The sequence below is a fragment of the Zea mays genome, chromosome 3 (genome assembly GCF_902167145.1).
Source record: "Zea mays cultivar B73 chromosome 3, Zm-B73-REFERENCE-NAM-5.0, whole genome shotgun sequence".
NCBI lineage: Eukaryota > Viridiplantae > Streptophyta > Magnoliopsida > Poales > Poaceae > Zea > Zea mays.
In genome coordinates this window covers 237,356,272-237,376,003 of record NC_050098.1, presented here as the reverse complement: position 1 = coordinate 237,376,003, position 19,732 = coordinate 237,356,272, and the positions used below count along the sequence as shown (strand labels likewise).

Sequence of the window (19,732 nt, the reverse complement as noted above, 5' to 3'; positions counted from 1 at the left end):
TCCAAAGACAAATTGATATGGTATCTCAGCGTAAGGAGTTAAAAGATCACAGGTGGCCAGACCTCCGAGTTGCTTCTTGGCCACTTAGAGAAATAGAAATGGAATATGCAAAGCAAACAGATAGGTACACCATACATTCATATGTGTTGCTATTAATATTCATTGTTGTTAATCTTGACATTTTATCATCTGGTTGATGTAGCTCCTCGTGTGGCCTCTTTCTACTAAACTATATCGAATACTGGACAGGGGATGAACTATCTGATAATTTTACCCAGGTATATTATTACTACTATGACATTATGCGTGCATCATGGACGTCGTGAATTGTGGTAGAGCTTTCTTTCAGGCTGCAGACTTGTTTGCATCCCTACTGTTCCAGGTCGTGCTCGCCTTTGTTGTTTGTCGTACGACCGACGATTTTTTATGATTGGTTCAGTCGTTTTGCTTTGCATACACTGTGAACATAACTGCAACCTGCATATTTATCACATGCACAGATTTTCTTGTTGGCAGTTTGCACTTTCTGATGGGTCTCTTTTTTAACAATAAATTACATGTGGCTATAACATGAATATCTGTTTGCTGTCTTCTGTTATTATGCCAAACCAATTGATACATATAATTGCTAAATAAATTGTTTCTTATTTGCAGGATGACATGTCACACTTTAGGAAAAAATTGGCTGCTATATTACTATCTTCAGATATAAACAAGAGAAAGGGGTGTCCGTTATACAAGTATGACAAAGAAGTCGATGCTGGATGCTCCTCTGATGTTCAGATATTAGATAGTCCCACAAATCCTAAGAAGAGGAAACTACTTTGTGTATCTGAAAAGAGCGAAGTATTGATGGAAGATGATGATGGCCCCATCACTCAAGCAGACTTAGAAAAGTGGTTTGTTCATGATTGGGATAAAAGAACTCCTATAAAAATCTCGACCGATGAGTGCACTAATGAATTTTTACTGAGTGGCCTTTCCACAAAGGACATGCCAGTGACCAAAGCCGATTTAATAGATGTTCTATGTGATTACATCATGACAATCCAAGATGATACGGCATTAGAGTAAGTGCTCATTGTTTTACCTATTTTATATGTACCAACTACATAGAGTTTTGATATATACTTTTGTCATGTTCCATTACAGGATGACATGGGTGCGAAGTTTCAACCCTTTTAAGATAGAAATATCTGTCAAAGACCTGCAAAACGTATTAAGGGTAAATCTAGATATGACTCTAAAATGTTTTGACATGGCTGTTCGATTGTTGGCCATTAAAGAGTCACATATGTCGAAAGATGAAATGATAAAGGATAAAAAACATTATATGGACACGCGCTTCTGGGTAAGTTTGTTTCCAATCAATAATGTAGTAATATATTTTATCTATACATACAATCCTCATGTGGACATGTATATATATTTATCTAGAGAATGGTTGGTTTTGGTAAACTTCCAAAGTACCATCAGGATCCTACAGCAGAAGAGTTAGCTAACACACTCGACTGTTGGCCTTCATTGAACTATTATATCACTGGTTGTAAATATGTAAGTATTTGTTCATTTCTAATGTATTTATAAAAGACACTTCGTTGCAATCCTAATGACTGATATTTTGTAGGTTCTTATGCCATGGAAATTCAACGGATGCTATGCACTTTTCGTAATCGATCATGGTAAAAAGCACGTAACTTTTATAGACTTTACACCCACTCAAGATTGGTGTAAACACATGCCATACAAGAGGTTTGCGGAAGCAATTATTATGGCCTCCAAGAAATATAAGATTGCCTACAATAAGAAACGTTCTGGATGGGCAGATGATATTTTTAAGTGGGAACATACAATTCGGTCTGGTCTTCCGATGGACTTAAAAGGGTATTTTCTCAATACCATGTTCTCGACAGTTTAAATTATGTCTATGATAACCATTGTATATAATATAGTTGGCCAAACATTATTTTGTAGGGTTAATACAAGCTACTTCGTTCTACAAGCTATGGTTATGTGGGGGAGTGGTAGACGAATGGAATTTAATAGGGTGAGTGGAGTACGTTTGGTTCATGTTCAAACATACATTTCAGTTACATAATATAAATTTGACGTTTTGTTCTCTTATGTCTTTGTGTGTAGGATGCAAAAATTATTCGAAGGAACTTTGTAATTGATCTATTAAGTTATGAGGAGAATTCATGCCACTATGCTATCCCTCCAAATATACAACAACGACTTATCAGTATCGCTAAAAAAGATTAGATTAATGTACGGTTGTCGACATATTTGACTATTATTAAATATTGTAAGACATCATAATTTTAATTGAGGTTGCATCAATAAACAGGTTGATGTAGACCAATATGGTTTGTGTGTGGTTTACATGTTTTAAATCTCTACTAACTATTAAGGGTGCAGTGTACTAAATCCATTTTACATCTTGTCATCTACACGCGAAATCCATTTTTTCTATTGATGCACCTAGATACCAAGCTCACCTTTTTTGGTTGGAGCTGGGAGTTTTAGATAGGAGGAGCAGAGGGTGATCGAGGTGCAGATTATGATGTGGCAGCAGGGGGTATAGGACAATGTGGAGCAGATGAAGGACGATCAGACTGCAACTGGCTCCATGCTGGCCTAATCCATTTGGTTGTGAACATGCTAAGTTTGCTGTTTATTGGAATCCGCCTTGAGCAGCAATTTGGATTTGGTAAGCTTTTAAAATCATTTTCATGGTACACCAATATCGATCCAACCATTCATTTCAGTTAAGTGTTGCAACCATTCGTCCTTCATGGTCATTTCACTGACACTGTTTTTCCTGCTTGCAAGTTCGCATTGGTGCAATATACCTACTGTCTGGTTTCAGTGGACTTCTCTGGATCTTGCTAAGATGTCTCGTGAAATTAGAGGCAGTCCAGAGATCTTGTTTGCAAGAGAAGTTGCAAGGTAGTCATACCATCAAGCATTATTTTGTGCTTACCATATTTGTAATAGCTTTCATCTAATGCCTACATTTCCTATACATTCAGAGCATGCAGAATGGGGAACTTTATTTCCTTCTTCCGTCTTGCAAGGAAAGCTACATATTTGGAGGCATGTTTGATGCATGCTCATTTTGCAAAGGTAGAATTATTGTCTCTAAAAGCTGTTCATCAACATACCCTTTCAGTGGAATTTATTCTTCCTAAGCTCTTATATTTCCTAGGCCAACTGTGTTTGAAATACTGTAATGGCAACAACAAAATTAGAGCAGAAAAATGTGAGGTAATTGATTTCCTTCGACACACACATAGTTCTCATTACACAAGTATCAGTTGTCTAACTTGGTTCGTTGGTGTACCCTTTACCTAAAACATTGCTTGTTGATATTATCGGGATGGTCTCAATTTTACAAGAACTAAGCTGATTGTAGATGATAGTGCTAAATTTCTAGATGCAGTTTAACTCATTGATGGTAGTCCTGTTGAAAGTTTCCTTTCTTCTGTACATAGAGCCAATCTGGTTTGTGATTGAACTGGTGCACATGTTTACTTGCAACCTTGTTGGATTCTATATGACATTTCTTTTTTTACTTTGCATTAGATAGCTTGAGATGGACAATCAATATCCTTGGTTCTCAGTTAAACTGCATCATGATAGTTTAATACATGAAAAACATAATGTTTTCGTGAAGATATACTTGAAATCTTATAGTGCATTTGCTGTCAGTTAAGGAAGAATAATTTGGACTGCATATATTTCACAAACATACTGAAGAAAACATTAGGAATCTCCTGTCATCATGTTTGTTTGTCATCATGTTTGTTTGTCTAGACTTGGACTGGTGTTGAATATATAGATTATAGAGTGGAAATGATTCGTCGCCCCTGTATCTCAGTGACTTAGTGTCCCTTGTGGCTGTAGATTATGAAAGAAATATGCTATGATCAATTTAAAGATAACGCTGTGGGATGATGTGACCTGTGATTACTTCCCTCTCCCATTGTTGTGACCTGTGATTACCTACCTCTCAACTTTCAATGGCTCGCACGTGTTGATGTTGGCATTCTGGTTATCTCACTGCCAACTGAAGTTGATTATTCATTTGCTAAATCACGGAGAAACAATATTATGGGGGGAAATAGACGGGAAGATGGTGCATTCTGCCATATTTTACACTAACTACTAATGGTGACCTGATGTGTGCTTTAAGTATGTAAACATGATTGGTGCTCGATGAGCCTATGTACATCAGAGGAATTAAGCCGAGGAATTGAGCCACATATTTGAGGCATCCTTGTGCACCTAGAAATCGCTTCCTGTTTTGCCCATCCTTCAGATAAAACGGGGTTCTAACTGCTTGTTCATGTAGCTGATCCTATATCCTAATAACTAGACTAAGCTGTCACTTATAACTTGTGTTATAGCTAATGCATTGTAGTTGTATGCCAATAGATCTTGCTTATTGATGTAACTTTGTTTCTTTGGTTCTTCCTGTATTAGAAACAATACCCATTTGTGAACATAATCTCACATGCTGGTTATGACTGTTATAGGAGTGGTTGGAAGCAAATAAAGACTACCGAGCTATAGTCGATGGTGCGAATATTGCACTATATCAACCAAATTTTGCGGAGGGCGGTTTCAGTTTGACCCAGGTCTGTGCACCACTTTGCCCTGAATTTCAACATGTTGACATCGAGAATTAAGCAGTGCATGCTAATTATTGTTCAACTTTGCATGCTTAATATAGAGCAGCTGGATGGCGTTATAACAGAGCTTCGAGATAGATATCATGGAAAATGGCCACTTGTCATACTACACAATAAATGAATTTCCAAGCTTATGGAAAATCCATCTAATAGGCATTTGATTGAGACCTGGAGAACAAATGGGGCTTTGTATACTTCACCAAGTGGGTCAAATGATGACTGGTAATGCTAAGTTTCTAGCCTTCAGTATCTCTGAACTTGCTGTTTATGCTCAATTCTCAAAGACAACGGAAAGACCTTGTGGTTGCGGCCACCTTTTCTTGTAAACCAGGAGGTGTTTCTTGTTTATGTTGTAATTCTGTAGAGATCACAGACATCTATTATCACATAGTTTGTTGATTATTCAGTTTTCTTCATTGTTATGTTTCCTCCTGGATGTTTCTAATTATATGAGATGCAAACATCCAGGTATTGGCTATATGCAGCGATCAAACTAAATTGTTTGCTTGTGACTAATGATGAAATGAGAGATCACATATTCGAGCTTCTAGGGCTGTCTTTTTTTCAAAAGTGGAAGCAACGCCATCGGGTGAGCTCTACAAAACCGATCATATAATGCTATTTCTCTATGATTTTTTTATGAATTGGTTGAAATTCTGAATTCTTGCTGTTTCATCTTGCTGTGCATCGACGTGCTCATTCAGAATTGTGTTTAACTTGCTGTTCCATCTTGCTGTTCCATTTCATCTTGCTGTTCCATTTCATCTTGTTGTTCCAGGCTCTGAACAATAGGGACATCTGAATTAATCAGATTCCAGGAAAAATCGTTGTGACTAGATCCGATATCTGTATCACTAAGGCCTACAAATGATTTGAACGCCACTGTCCAGAAAGCCAATCCGTTCACTGGCCAAGTAGACATACCTTTCTATCAGAATTTTACCTCCGTTTTTTAATCATTTTAGGAAGTAGGACGATTGCTTTCTACCCCCGTGTCCGCGCACACATTCTATCCTATGCCGGTTTTGAACCCACCACATGGCTTTCTGATATGCTTTTATCTGAACCAGTAGTGGGAGTGACATGGATCTGCCTACTTTCAATTCAGAGGTGCTGTTTTATCTGCCTTTGTGTGTTCTTATTTTTTTGCATTCTTTACTACAAGGTCTGCAATGTTGCCGATGTCGAACCCTTCAGCTAATCCCACACAGCTTACAATTTTCTATGGTGGATCAGTATGTGTGTATGACTCGGTGCCACCAGAAAAGGTAAATATTATCTTCACGCCATTTACAGATATCTTGTCCTTCTGTACCATCTGTTAAAATACACATGCTAATACACTAATTTGGCATTGACAGGCTCAGGCAATCATGCTTATAGCTGCAGCTGCGGCAGCTGCGGCAGCCACCAAAGGCAGTGCTGCCACTGCTTTTAATCCTCCAATGGTACATACAGCCACTGTCTCCCCAGCAGCAGTCTTCTCTCCTGTGCTTACACGGTCTCCATCACTGCAGAGCACTTCTGTAGCAGCTGGACAAGCTCAGGTTGTTGCTGACCCTAGCTCAATAAGCAAGCTTCAGGCTGGTAAGACCACTGCATCTTTGTGTAAAAATCCATAAATGGAATACCTTTTCCAGTGTTGACATTGTCCAACACGTCTTTAAACTATCTTGATCTGTTGGCCAGATCTCCCCATTGCCAGGAGGCACTCTCTCCATCGCTTCCTTGAGAAACGTCGTGACAGGTTAGCATGATACATGAGAGCAACAGGGCTCTGATATTCTGAATCTTATTGTTAGGCCTCTTATTCTACAATCTACATGTTTAAAACTTTTGTTATAAACTGCTGTATGTGGTACCACACTAATTTTTTCCCCGACTATTGGCACCACAGTAATCAACAGTATATTTTGTACCGTATTCTGTTTTTTGTCCTCCAGGCAGGGTAAAAATAAAATAAAATTTGCTGTTATAGCATTTAAATGATTGCACTTTCTGCTGACAAGTGCTCAATGACATCCCTAAAAAAATCTATAATTTCTTCACAGAAAGATTGGTAGAGAGCCTGCTTCCATAATACAACATATAGCTGCAAATAGCCTTGGATCATGTAACTCCCTTGAGATTTTTTTTTAAAAAATCTGCAAATCGATATTAACACAAGACAGAGTTCTGGGACCAGCAGTAGATACAAAAACCAACATTACCCCCATTTAGCTGCTCCAAATACCATGTTTTTCCCCTGTTAGGAAAATAACATATTTGAGAATCGGGATGTTCCTGTGTATTATCCTGTTCTATTTGGAAAAGCTGGCCACTTAAAGATCCAGTCTCAAGGTTGCAAACTAGCACCATTTTTTTTCTGATGTAAGCTTTAGATGCCTGTTTTTGCCTTATCTTAGAACTGAGTTTAGAATTGTTTCTTAGTATAACTTTTTTTTATCGTGGATCTACTGATTTCAAGTGATTAAATAAATGATGGCACGAAACAGGGTCGTGAGCAAAGCTCCGTACAGCCCCGCCAAGTCGTTCGATGGCATGGAGTCAGCGGGAATGGAGATGACTGTGGACGGCAAGCAGGGCGCAAGGCCCAGTATCTTGAAAGGTTGGGGAGCCGCGAAGTCTGAAGTCTGAACGGTGAAAGCGTAGCCCTGCGGGAGCGTGGCGTTGTCTGGGAAGCGCCAGAAGCCGAGGTAGAGGGTGCAGAGGGAGGCAAGGTGGAGGAATTGACCCGAACCTGGAATACCCGAACCCGAACCCGAAATACCCGAAACCCGAATTTTGTTCGGGAATTTCGGATAGCAACTTGCAAAACCCGAAATTATTTCGGGTAATTCGGGTATCACAATCGGGAACCCGAATTACCCGAACTTTCATGTGTCAAGTACTCATATGTCATGCTTAATTATTAATTTGTACATCTATAATTATGTGTAAGTGTGCAAAACTTATGATTGTAGATTGCTTGTGTTTTATATGTCCATGTATATCATTATTCAAACTATATTTTTATACTAATTTTATAGGGTGTATGTGTTTTTATGAAGCCAACACAATAGTTCGGGTAGTTCGGGAATACCCGAACCCGAACCCGAAATTCCGGGTACCCGAATTTTCGGGTATTGAAAAACCCGTTGTAATTTCGGATATCGATTCTCAAAACCCAAAATTTTAAAAACTCGAATTACCCGACTCGAAAATTTCGGGTAACCCGAACGCCCACCCCTAGCACGGGCATACACCTAGTCAAGTATGATGTATGATATGATATGATTTGGATAGCGAGGTAAACGTGGACGTGGCCTTGGCTTCCTGCCTTCCTCCGATCCCTCTCCCCGAGGCGCCTTCCTGCCTTTCTGTCTCACCAGCCGCTGCCGCTTCCTGGGCATCTCAGTCAAGCACCCCCCCCCCCCCCCCCCCCCCCCCCAAAGGTCGGGGGCCGCAGCCTGGGGTGCGCGCCCTCGACCCCAATCCGCATACGTGCGCCGGAATCTAGTGGATGCGCGGCAGCAAACTGCCACAGATTCCTTCTCGCCGCCGCCACGCCATCATTCATGGCGAGGCGTCGCCTGGCGGTACAAGAACCATAATCCATGCTATTCAACATCCCACACTGCAAAGCACAAGCTCCTGTAGCCGCCGTCGTAGCAGCCATTTCCAGCATCCGCTTCTCCTCCTCCCTGCCGGCACTGGTTCCGCCGCCTCCGCCCCTGCACGATGAGAACCCGTTCGCTGCGCTCCTCGCCTCTGAGCCCCCACCGCCGGAGCCTCTCCGCCAGGTGCTCGCCACGGGCGACGTCCACTCCGCGCTCCGCGGCCTCCCGGGCCTCGCGCGCCAGCTGTTCCGGTGGGCGGAGACTACTCCGTGTGGCTTCCCCCGCTCCGCCTCCGCGTTCGCCGCCGTCCTCATCCCGCTCGCCCGAGCCAACCACATCCGGGCCGCCTACCCTGTCTCCCTCCGCGCCCTGCACCTCGACCTCCTCCTCCCCCTGGTGTCCCTCCTGTCCGCTCCCCTCTCTACCGCTCCACGGTCACTATTGAGCCTCCTCTTACGCTTGTCCACCAAGTACTCGAAGGAATGCAAAGCCCGCGACGCCACGCTCGACACCTGTTCGACGCTGTGCTTGTCCGCCTTCCGCGAGATGGCAAGCCACGGCGTGGCCCCTGACGTTAAAGACTGCAACCGTGTGCTCCGTGTATTACGTGATGCGGCCAGGTGGGATGACATTTGTGCTGTGCATGAGGAGATGCTCGAGCTTGGGATTGAGCCCAGTATTGTCACGTACAATACTTTGTTGGATTCTTTCTTGAAGGAGGGAAGGAAGGACAAGGTTGCCATGCTGCTGAAGGAGATGGAGACCCGGGGGAGTGGTTGCTTGCCAAATGATGTCACGTACAATGTGGTGATTACTGGGTTGACCAGGAAAGGTGACCTTGAGGAGGCAGCAGAGCTGGTCGAGGGAATGCGGCTGTCCAAGAAGGCTTCATCCTTCACTTATAACCCACTTATCACTGGGTTGCTTGCAAGGGGCTGTGTCAAAAAGGTATACGATTTGCAGTTGGAGATGGAGAATGAGGGCATTATGCCTACAGTGGTGACGTACAATGCGATGATTCATGGGCTGCTTCAAAGTGGGCTGGTAGAGGCTGCACAGGTGAAGTTTGCGGAAATGAGGGCGATGGGCTTGCTACCGGACGTGATCACCTACAATTCGTTGCTAAATGGGTATTGTAAGGCAGGTAACTTGAAAGAGGCTCTTTTGTTGTTTGGCGATTTGAGGCGTGCAGGGTTAGCGCCGACAGTTTTGACCTATAACATTCTTATAGATGGTTATTGTAGATTAGGTGATTTAGAGGAAGCCAGGATATTGAAAGAGGAAATGGGAGAGCAAGGTTGTTTGCCCAATGTTTGTACATATACAATTCTCATGAAGGGTTCGCTTAATGTGCGTAGCCTTGCTATGGCAAGAGAATTCTTTGATGAGATGCTGAGCAAAGGTTTGCAGCCAGATTGCTTTGCTTATAATACAAGGATTTGTGCGGAGCTAATCCTAGGGGATATTGCCAGAGCTTTCGAGTTGAGAGAGGTGTTGATGTTGGAAGGCATATCTTCTGATACAGTGACATACAATATTCTTATTCATGGACTGTGCAAGACTGGTAACCTGAAAGATGCCAAAGAGCTGCAGATGAAGATGGTCAGTAATGGTTTACAGCCTGACTGTATCACATACACTTGCTTGATTCATGCACATTGTGAAAGGGGACTTCTAAGAGAAGCAAGAAAGATCTTTAATAACATGATCTCAGATGGTTTGCTACCCTCAGCTGTGACCTTCACTGTTATTATTCATGCATATTGTAGAAGAGGAAACCTTTATTCAGCATATGGTTGGTTTCGAAAGATGCTGGAGGAAGGAGTTGAACCTAACGAAATAACATATAATGTCCTCATACATGCATTATGCAGGATGGGCAGAACTCAACTGGCTTCTCATCATTTTCATGAGATGCTAGAAAGGGGATTGGTGGCAAACAAATACACATATACTTTGTTGATAGATGGGAACTGTAAAGTGGGCAACTGGGAAGATGCAATGAGATTCTATTTTGAAATGCATCAGAATGGTATTCATCCAGATTATTTAACACATAAAGCCTTGCTCAAGGGATTTGATGGTCACGTGCACCATACAATTGAGTACTTGGATAACGTTATTTTGGGTGAATAGATTGATTGACCTCTGAAAGCTTGTCCTTTTGTCCTCGCTTCGCTGATATCTCCCTGTAAGATATTTCTCGTATATGCATTTTTCTCTTCATCAGTGTCTTGTTACCTAGCTTTGCTCATGTATCCAACAATATTTCCGTTTTTGTTTTCAGGTCAGAGGTGATAGATGGAGTTCCTGGGCCCTTCATTTCAAACTGGAAACAAAAAGAGAGTTTGAAATAACATTCTCTGAGTTAAGCTGCTGGGTGCTTTCTAAACGAATAGTTAAGCACAAACATGCCTTCCTCTTGCTGGTCAGCGATGGTAGATGGAGCTTGGGGGCAATTCCATCCAAAAGAAGAAAAGCAAGACTTTGGGACCATGTTCTTTTAGTCATTCAGCTGGGTGCTTCCTAAATCAGTAGCTGATCACAAACAGGTCTTCCCCTTGCTGCTTAAACCTTGTCAGAATTCCTTTCTTGGTATCATAGCCATGGAAATATGTTTTCTAGTGAAAACTTGGTGGTAGGCATCTGCTCCATTTCTAAAAACCTCTCTTGATACGTCCCCTTTGTTATTTCCTTTTGATAAGGTAACCTGGAAACCTGTTGGCCTTCAATTCCTCATCCAACTAGCTGAGACAGTAAATGGACATGGTCCTTTGCGGCTGACTTTCTTCAATTATATATAGGATTTCTCTTGGTAAGAACAAACCAAGATTTTTTTGTAACGAATAATTCTTGTATCACCATAAATTTTGCCATAGGCATAAGTCATAGTATATTGACCTGTCAGATATGTAACTGTATTCTCATTCATTGAATCATTTAATGAGAAGATTATTCATTTAAAAAATTCAGCTCTGTGCCAGCTGTTATTGACATGAACATTTTTTTTGCCAAAAAGGTTCTTTAAATTTTCAGCTCATATCAGCATTTGTTGTTCACTTGCGTTAAAACTTCAGAGCTCCAGAGTTCGCAAGATGTTGGATCTGAGGTGCAAACCTGTAGCTGAATGTATGTACTTCATGGTACTTGGTCTTGGTTAGTGATTTTTACAAACTAAGTAGAAGAAAGTGTATGGCCTGCATGCAAGTGAGTTTTGACTACATGCATAATATCATAATCATGGACAAGCTAATACATCACATGATATGCTTGTACTCGTACGAAAGATTCAATGGTACATTGGTGCTAACGCCTAACATAGTTTGGTATGCTATTGTCCATAGTTGTTAAGGCATCCGTTAAGCGTCGCTTAAGCGGTAAGGCGCAACAAGGCGTCCTTGTCGCCTTAGGATGGAGAGTAAGGCGTCCGCCTTGGCCAATATGGCGTCGCTCTGGCGCCTTGAATCTTGCTAAGGCGTCGCATTGAGGACTCCTTGAAGACCTGTGGCGGCGACGGTGGGGCACAGGTGGCTGTGGTGGTGCACAGGGCGCAAGCGGCCGCAGCGCGCAGAGCTCTGGAAGGGTGCGACAACAGCATAGGGACATGAAGAGAGAGAACCACAGGAGAGGGAGGGAGAAGAACGACAACACCGGGGGAGAGGGAGAAAGAGGGGAGCGGCGGCGTGGGGGACAAAGGATAGAGGAGGGTGGCGGTGCTAGGGGAGTGGGAGAAAGAGAGCGGCAGCGCGGGGGAGAGGCTTGCTGTGCGGACAGGGTCAGGGTGGTGGCTGAGAGGGATATGAGAAGTGTAGGTTAGGTCAAGTAGTGGGCTGGTTGGGCTGGGAAACAGCAGGCCGGTGGCCCATATGTCTTTGACCCCTTTATTTTTTCTTATCTTTTACTTCTCTATTGAATCATGGAGTCTATTAGTTATGTATTCATTTTTTCCTAATCTTCTACTGCTTATTAATTATGTTGTATTTTAAGTCTATTATGTTGTCTTATGTTAAACCTGTACTCCTATTTAGTACTATCATCCCTGCCTATTTAAGACTATATTCCTATATATTTCTATATTTATATATTAGTAAGGCGTCGGCTCGCCTCATGCCTTACCCCACTTAAAAAGGTAAAAATGTGGGTCGACCGCTTTACCTCGCCTTACCACCTTAACAACTATGTTATTGTCTAATGCAGTTTCACTCATTTGATTTTATCAGTTGTGAGTTTTATTTTCTTCTATGGTGGTTGTTGATATTGATAGACTAACTTTAGAAATGAGGAATGCACATGCAATCTTATTAATTTATCTATACATCTTATCAAATTATCAGACCATAAATTTTAAGAAAATACTGAGTGCTCATGTACTGAAGCCTTTCTTGCTCTTATCTAGACACTGACTAAAGGGAGGAGACCTAGTACCAAAGGCTCCCACATTAGTGGGGTCTAAGTAAGGGATAAACCGAGGCAAGCTTTCCCCCACAAATATGAAGGGACTACTTTAAAACTGTGATCTCAATGAGACAACTCTCACCACTCCATAAGGCCTACCCTTTATCGTTACTACTAATTAAGCACATAACGTGGGCGTCTGCCCCTACCATGCCCTCGCCTCCACACACCCCCGCGCTCCCTCTTCCCCCCGCCTCCGTGACCCTCACGCCCCGTGTCCCCCGCCCCTGCTCCAGGTTCCGTCCCCAAATTGAAAATGAAGCGACGGTCATGATCATCCCGATGTCAACAATGCTCCCCGTGACGGCCACCTCGGGCTCTAAAAGTCGCTTAGAGGGGGGGTGGATAGGCGAAAACTGAAATCTACAACTTTAAACAGATTACAATCCGGGGTTAGCGTTAGAATAAAAACCGAGTTCGAGAGAGAGGGGAAAACAAATCAACCAAGAAAGTAAAGCGGATGACACGGTGATTTGTTTTACCGAGGTTCGGTTCTAAAGAACCTAGTCCCCGTTGAGGTGGTCACAAAGACCGGGTCTCTTTCAACCCTTTCCCTCTCTCAAACGGTCACTTAGACCGAGTGAGGCTTCTTCCTTAATCTCATGGGTCACTTAGACCCCGCAAGGATCACCACACAATTGGTGTCTCTTGCCTCGCTTACAAAGCACTTGAGAGTAAGAAGTGAGAAGGAAAAGAAAGCCAAGCCAAGCAAACAAGAGCAACAAAGAAACACAAATGATCCTCTCACAAGTCCTAATGCGCTAGAGTTGAATTGGGGACTTTGAGCGGATCGATCACTTGAATTGTGTCTTTGGAGTGGAGTCTATTGCTCTTGTATTGAATGCAATATGTTGAATGCTTGGATGGTTGGAGTGGAGGTGGTTGGGGGTATTTATAGCCCTCAACCACCAAAACAGCCGTTGGGGGTGACTGCTGTCGATGGGCGCACCAGACAGTCGGGTGCGCCACCAGACACTGTCCAGTGCGCCAGCCACGTCACCCAACCGTTAGGGTTTGACCGTTGGAGCTTTGTCTTCTAGTGGTACCGGACAGGTACTGTTCACTGTCCGGTGCGCCTCTGGCGGCTGCTCTGACTTCTGCGCGCACTGTCCGCGCACTGTAGCGTTGCAGGCGTCCGTTGCAGTCGACCGTTGCGCTGGTAGCCATTGCTCCGCTTGGTGCACCGGACAGTCCGGTGGCACACCGAACAGTCCGGTGAATTATAGCAGAGTGGCGCTGAAGAAACCCGAAGGTGAAGAGTTTGGACTTGTACGGTCCTGGTGCACCGGATACTGTCCGGTGGCACACTGGACAGTCCGGTGCGCCAGACCAGGGTACTCTTCGGTTTCTTTTGCTACTTTATTTTGAACCCTAACTTTGATCTTTTATTGGTTTGAGTTGAACCTTTATGCACCTGTGGAATATAATCTAGAGCAAACTAGATATGCATGGTTGCTTGGAATTAAACCAATTTGTAATTTCACTAGATATGCATGGTTTGCTTTCTTTTATTTAATATTTTGGACCATATTTGCACCACTTGTTTTGTTTTTGCAAATTCTTTTGGAAAATCTTTTCAAAGTCTTTTTTGCAAATAGTCAAAGATATATGAATAAGATTTCGAGAAGCATTTTCAAGATTTGAGATTTTCTCCCCCTGTTTCAAATACTTTTTCTTTGACTAAACAAAACTCCTCATGAATGAAATTCTCCTCTTAGCTTTCAAGAGGGTTTTAATAGATATCAATTGGAAATATATTTAGACGCTATTTTTGAAAATATACCAATTGAAAATCATCATACCAATTTTGAAATATATTAACTAAAAATTTTCAAAAGGTGGTGGTGCGGTCCTTTTGCTTTGGGCCAATATTTCTCCCCCTTTGGCATTAATCGCCAAAAACAGAGACATGAGAGCCCCTTTTACTTTCTTCTCCTTTGGTACAAGGAAATATGAGTGAAAGATTATACCAATTTGGAGTGCGGAGTAATGACGAAGGATAAAAGATACCGGTAGAGTGGAGTGGAAGCCTTGTCTTCGTCTAGTACTCCATTTCCCTTTCAATCTACGACTTAGCATAAAAATACACTTGAAAACACATTAGTCGTAGACATAAAAGAGATATGATCAAAGGTATATAAATGAGCTATGTGTGCAATGTTTCAATCAAAATTCCGAGAATCAAGTATATTTAGCTCATTCCTAAGTTTGCTAAATGTTTTCTCGTCTAGTGGCTTGGTGAAGATATCATCTAATTGTTCTTTGGTGCTAACATAAGCAATCTCGATATCCTCACTTTGTTGGTGATCCCTCAAAAAGTGATACCGAATGTCTATGTGCTTAGTGCGGCTGTGTTCAACGGGATTATCTGTCATGCGGATTGCACTCTCATTGTCACATAGGAGAGGGACTTTGCTCAATTTGTAGCCATAGTCTCTGAGGGTTTGCCTCATCCAAAGTAATTGCGCACAACAATGGTCTGCGACAATGTACTCGGCTTCGGCGGTAGAAAGAGCTACTGAGTTTTATTTCTTTGAAGCCCAAGACAACAGAGATCTCCACAGAAACTGACAAGTCCCTGATGTGCTCTTCCTATCAATTTTACACCCTTCCCAATCGGCATCTGAATATCCTATTAAATCAAAGGTGGATCCCTTGGGGTACCAAAGTCCAAACTTAGGAGTGTAAACTAAATATCTCATGATTCTTTTCACGGCTCTAAAGTGAACTTCCTTAGGATTGGCTTAGAACCTTGCACACATGCATACAGAAATCATAATGTCCGGTCGAGATGCATATAAATAGAGTAAAGATTCTATCATCGACCGATATACCTTTTGATCTATGGATTTACCTCCCGTGTCAAGGTCGAGATGCCCATTTGTTCCCATGGGTGTTTTGATGGGCTTGACATCCTTCATTCCAAACTTGTTAAGTATGTATTGAATGTACTTTGTTTGGCTGATGAAGGTGCCCTCTTGGAGTTGCTTAACTTAAAATCCTAAGAAATACTTCAACTCCCCCATCATAGACATCTCGAATTTTTGTATCATGATCCTACTAAACTCTTCACATGTAGATTTGTTAGTAGACCCAAATATGATATCATCAACATAAATTTGGCATACAAACAAATCTTTTGCAATAGTTTTAGTAAAGATAGTAGGATCGGCTTTACCGACTTTGAAGCCATTAGTGATAAGGAAATCTCGCAGGCATTCATACCATGCTCTTGGGGCTTGCTTGAGCCCATAAAGCACCTTTGAGAGTTTATACACATGGTTAGGGTACTCACTATCTTCAAATCCCGGAGGTTGCTCAACATAGACCTCTTCCTTGATTTGTCCATTGAGGAAGACACTTTTCACGTCCATTTGATAAAGCTTAAAGCCATGGTAAGTAGCATAGGCAAGTAATATACGAATTGACTCAAGCCTAGCTACAGGTGCATAGGTTTCACCAAAATCCAAACCTTCGACTTGTGAATATCCCTTGGCTACAAGTCGGGCTTTGTTCCTTGTCATCACACCATGCTCATCTTGCGTGTTGTAGAATACCCACTTGTTTCCTACAACATTTTGGTTAGGACGTGGAACTAAATGTCATACCTCATTCCTCGTGAAGTTGTTGAACTCCTCTTGCATTGCCAACACCTAATACGAGTCTCTTAGTGCATCCTCCACCCTGTATGGCTCAATAGATGACACAAAAGAGTAATGTTCACAAAAATGAGCGACAAAAATGAGCGACTCAAGATCGAGTGGTTACCCCCTTATGAATATCACCGAGAATTGAGTTCACGGGGTGATCTCTTTGAATCGCTTGGTGGACTCTTGGGTGTGGCGGTCTTTGACCCTGAATCTCCTGATCATCTTCCTCCTCATGTTCAACTTCATCTCCCCCTTGATCATTGTCCTCCTCTTGAGGTGGCTCATCCTCTTGATCTTCATCTTCATTGTCTTGAGCCTAATCCTCATCTTGAGTTGATGGAGATGCTTGCATGAAAGATGACGGTTGATCTTGTGCTTGTGTAGGCTCTTCGGATTCCTTAGGACACACATCCCCTATGGACATGTTCCTTAGCGCGACACACGAAGCCTCTTCATCATCTAATTCATCAAGATCAACTTGCTCTACTTGAGAGCCATTAGTCTCATCAAACACAATGTCACAAGAAACCTCAACTAATCTAGTGGATTTGTTGAAGACTCTATATGCCCTTGTGTTTGAGTCATAACCAAGTAAAAAGCCTTCTACAGCCTTAGGAGCAAATTTAGATTTTCTACCTCTTTTAACAAGAATAAAACATTTGCTACCAAAGACTATAAAATATGAAACATTGGGCTTTTTACCGGTAAGGAGTTCGTATGATGTCTTCTTGAGGATTCGGTGAAGGTAGAAACGGTTGATGGAGTAGCAGGCGGTGTTAATCGCCTCAGCCCAAAACCGGTCCGAAGTCTTGTACTCATCAAGAATGGTCCTCGCCATGTCCAATAGAGTTCTATTCTTCCTCTCCACTACACCATTTTGCTGAGGTGTGTAGGGAGAATAGAATTCATGCTTGATGCCCTCCTCCTCAAGAAAGCCTTTTATTTGTGAGTTCTTGAACTCCGTCCCATTGTTGCTTCTTATCTTCTTGATTCTCAATCTGAACTCATTTTGAGCTCGTCTTAATAATCTCTTTAAAGTTTCTTGGGTCTGTGATTTTTCCTGCAAAAAGAATACCTAAGTGAAGCGAGAATAATCATCCACAATTACTAGACAGTACTTACTCCCGCCGATGCTTATATAAGCTATCGGGCCGAATGGATCCATGTGGAGTAACTCCAGTGGCATGTCCGTTGTCATGATGTTCTTGTGTGGATGATGGGAACCAACTTGCTTCCCTGCTTGACGTGCGCTACAAACCCTGTCTTTCTAAAAATGAACATTGGTTAGTCCCAAAATGTGCTCTCCCTTTAGAAGCTTGTGAAGATTCTTCATCCCAATATGGGCTAGTCGGCGATGCCAGAGACAACCCATATTAGTCTTAGCAATTAAGCAAGTATCAAGTTTAGCTCTATTAAAATCAACTAAGTATAGCTGACCCTCTAATAGTCCCTTAAATGCTACTGAATCATCACTTCTTCTAAAGACAATAACACCTATATCCGTAAAAAGACAGTTGTAGCCCATTTTACATAATTAAGAAACAGAAAGCAAATTGTAATCTAAAGAATATACAAGAAAAATATTGGAAATAGAATGGTCAGGTGATATAGCAATTTTACCAAGTCCTTTGACCAAACCTTGGTTTCCATCCCCGAATGTGATAGCTCGTTGGGGATCTTCGTTTTTCTCGTAGGAGGAGAACATCCTTTTCTTCCCTGTCATGTGGTTTGTGCATCCGCTATCAATTATCCAACTTGATCCCCCGGATGCATAAACCTGCAAAACAATTTAGGCCTTGTTCTTAAGTACCCAAACGGTCTTGGGTCCTTTCACATTAGAAACAAGCACCTTGGGTACCCAAATACAAGTCTTGGAGCCCTTGTGTTTGCCCCCAACATATTTGGCAACTACTTTGCCTGATTTGTTAGTAAGCACATAAGATGCATCAAAGGTCTTAAATGAAATGTTAGATTCATTTGATGTAGTAGGAGTTTTCTTTTTAGGCATTTTAACATGTGTATAATGCCTAGAGCTAGATGCCTCATTCTTATACATAAAAGCATGGTGAGAAATAGAATGAGATTTCTTAGCATGAATTCTCCTAATTTTGTGTTCGGGATAACCAGTAGGATATAAAATATAGCCTTCGTTATCCTGAACCATGGGAGCCTTGCCCTTAACAAAATTAGACAATCTTTTAGAGGCATTAAGCTTGACATTGCTTCCCTGTTGGAAACCAATGCCATCCTTGATGCCAGGGCGTCTTTCACTATAGAGCATGCTTCTAGCAAATTTAAAATTTTCATTTTCAATTTCATGCTCATTGATTTTACTAGTTAATTGAGCTATATGATCATTTTGTTGTTTAATTAAAGCAAGGTGATCATGAATATCATCAATATTAACATCTCTACATCCAGTACAAATAGTAACATGATCAACACTAGATGTAGAGGGTTTGCAAGCATTTAATTTTTCTATCTTAGCATGTAATATGACATTCTCATCTCTAAGACAAGAAATAGAATCATTGCAAACATTTAAGTCTCTAGCCTTGGAAATTAAACCATCATTCTTAGTTTTAAGATTAGAAATTGATTCATTCAATTTATCAATATTAGCAATTAAACTAGCATTTTCATTTCTAAGATTGACAATTGAATCATGGCAAACATTTGATTTTTCAACCTTAGCAATTAAGCTATCATTCTCAGTTCTAAGGTTTGAAATAGTGTCATGGCAAATGCTAAGCTCCTTAGTCAAGTGTTCATTTTTCTCTACTTCATGAGCATAAGCATTTTTCACTTTAACATGTTTTTTGTTTTCCTTAATAAGTGTTGGGGACTTGTTCTCAAATGCTATGAATCAAGAACAAGGCAACATAAAATGTCAAATATCAAAGTCCTTCGTCCTTCAAATCATTAATTCCCTTCGGATATAACGAATTTAGGACGAAGGTCATGAAGGACATACCTTCATGATCATGGTAAAAGATGAAGAACATTCAGACAAAGTACAGAAAGTAACATAATTTCTGTAAACATTATTATTAATCTATTTCCATTTATATTACTTGTATAAACAATGATAAATTACAAATGTACCTTCGGCTTGAAGGAAAGAGAATACAAGCGTGACGCAAAAGTGAATGCCAAGTCAGCGTGAACAGTACGAGAATACTGCTCTCCTATTTAGAGGCACGGGTCGCAGCCCATGCAAAATTACATTAATGCCCTTTACATTTATCAATAACTCTATAGTAATTCTTCGAGGTCTAATCTTGCTTTTCATCTTTAATTCGGTTTCCTCTTCCTGCCGTTATGCCGAAGCTCT

General features: G+C 41.6%; 2 protein-coding genes and 1 long non-coding RNA gene across 5 annotated transcripts; all 3 read left to right on the top strand.

The window, feature by feature from the left end:
- The first annotated feature begins 2,865 nt into the window (after nt 1-2,865).
- On the top strand, nt 2,866-3,242 carry LOC118476782 (uncharacterized). The gene is made up of 2 exons (XR_004857439.1): nt 2,866-2,949; nt 3,033-3,242. It is a non-coding gene; the product is annotated as an uncharacterized lncRNA (long non-coding RNA).
- A 2,596-nt stretch (nt 3,243-5,838) lies between these two features.
- On the top strand, nt 5,839-7,340 carry LOC103651689 (protein TIFY 3). Of its 2 annotated transcripts, XM_020551210.2 has the most exons (5): nt 5,839-5,962; nt 6,056-6,142; nt 6,212-6,281; nt 6,384-6,441; nt 7,190-7,340. In XM_020551210.2, exons 1-5 carry the CDS (start codon nt 5,867-5,869, stop codon nt 7,329-7,331), a joined length of 453 nt encoding a protein of 150 aa, XP_020406799.1. In that variant the 5' UTR covers nt 5,839-5,866; the 3' UTR covers nt 7,332-7,340. The 2 variants fall into 2 exon arrangements, with proteins under 2 accessions (XP_020406799.1, XP_020406798.1); XM_020551209.2 differs by having other exon boundaries at nt 6,056-6,281.
- Nucleotides 7,341-7,968: 628 nt separating this feature from the next.
- LOC103651688 (pentatricopeptide repeat-containing protein At1g22960, mitochondrial) lies at nt 7,969-11,287 on the top strand. 2 transcript variants are annotated; one of them, XM_008677396.3, is made up of 3 exons: nt 7,969-10,484; nt 10,581-10,845; nt 10,999-11,287. In XM_008677396.3, exon 1 carries the CDS (start codon nt 8,291-8,293, stop codon nt 10,427-10,429), a length of 2,139 nt encoding a protein of 712 aa, XP_008675618.1. In that variant the 5' UTR covers nt 7,969-8,290; the 3' UTR covers nt 10,430-10,484; nt 10,581-10,845; nt 10,999-11,287. The 2 variants fall into 2 exon arrangements, with proteins under 2 accessions (XP_008675618.1, XP_035822445.1); XM_035966552.1 differs by having other exon boundaries at nt 7,974-10,484; nt 10,581-11,287.
- The last annotated feature ends 8,445 nt before the right edge of the window (nt 11,288-19,732 follow it).

Bases quoted from the DNA above. Each gene is read 5' to 3' on its own strand.
- LOC103651688 (XM_008677396.3), top strand. From the start codon at position 8,291: ATGCTATTCAACATCCCACACTGCAAAGCACAAGCTCCTGTAGCCGCC.
- LOC103651689 (XM_020551209.2), top strand. From the start codon at position 5,867: ATGTTGCCGATGTCGAACCCTTCAGCTAATCCCACACAGCTTACAATT. The intron at 5,963-6,055 runs GTAAATATTATC...TGGCATTGACAG, and splicing joins ACTCGGTGCCACCAGAAAAG to GCTCAGGCAATCATGCTTAT. The intron at 6,442-7,189 runs GTTAGCATGATA...GGCACGAAACAG, and splicing joins CTTGAGAAACGTCGTGACAG to GGTCGTGAGCAAAGCTCCGT.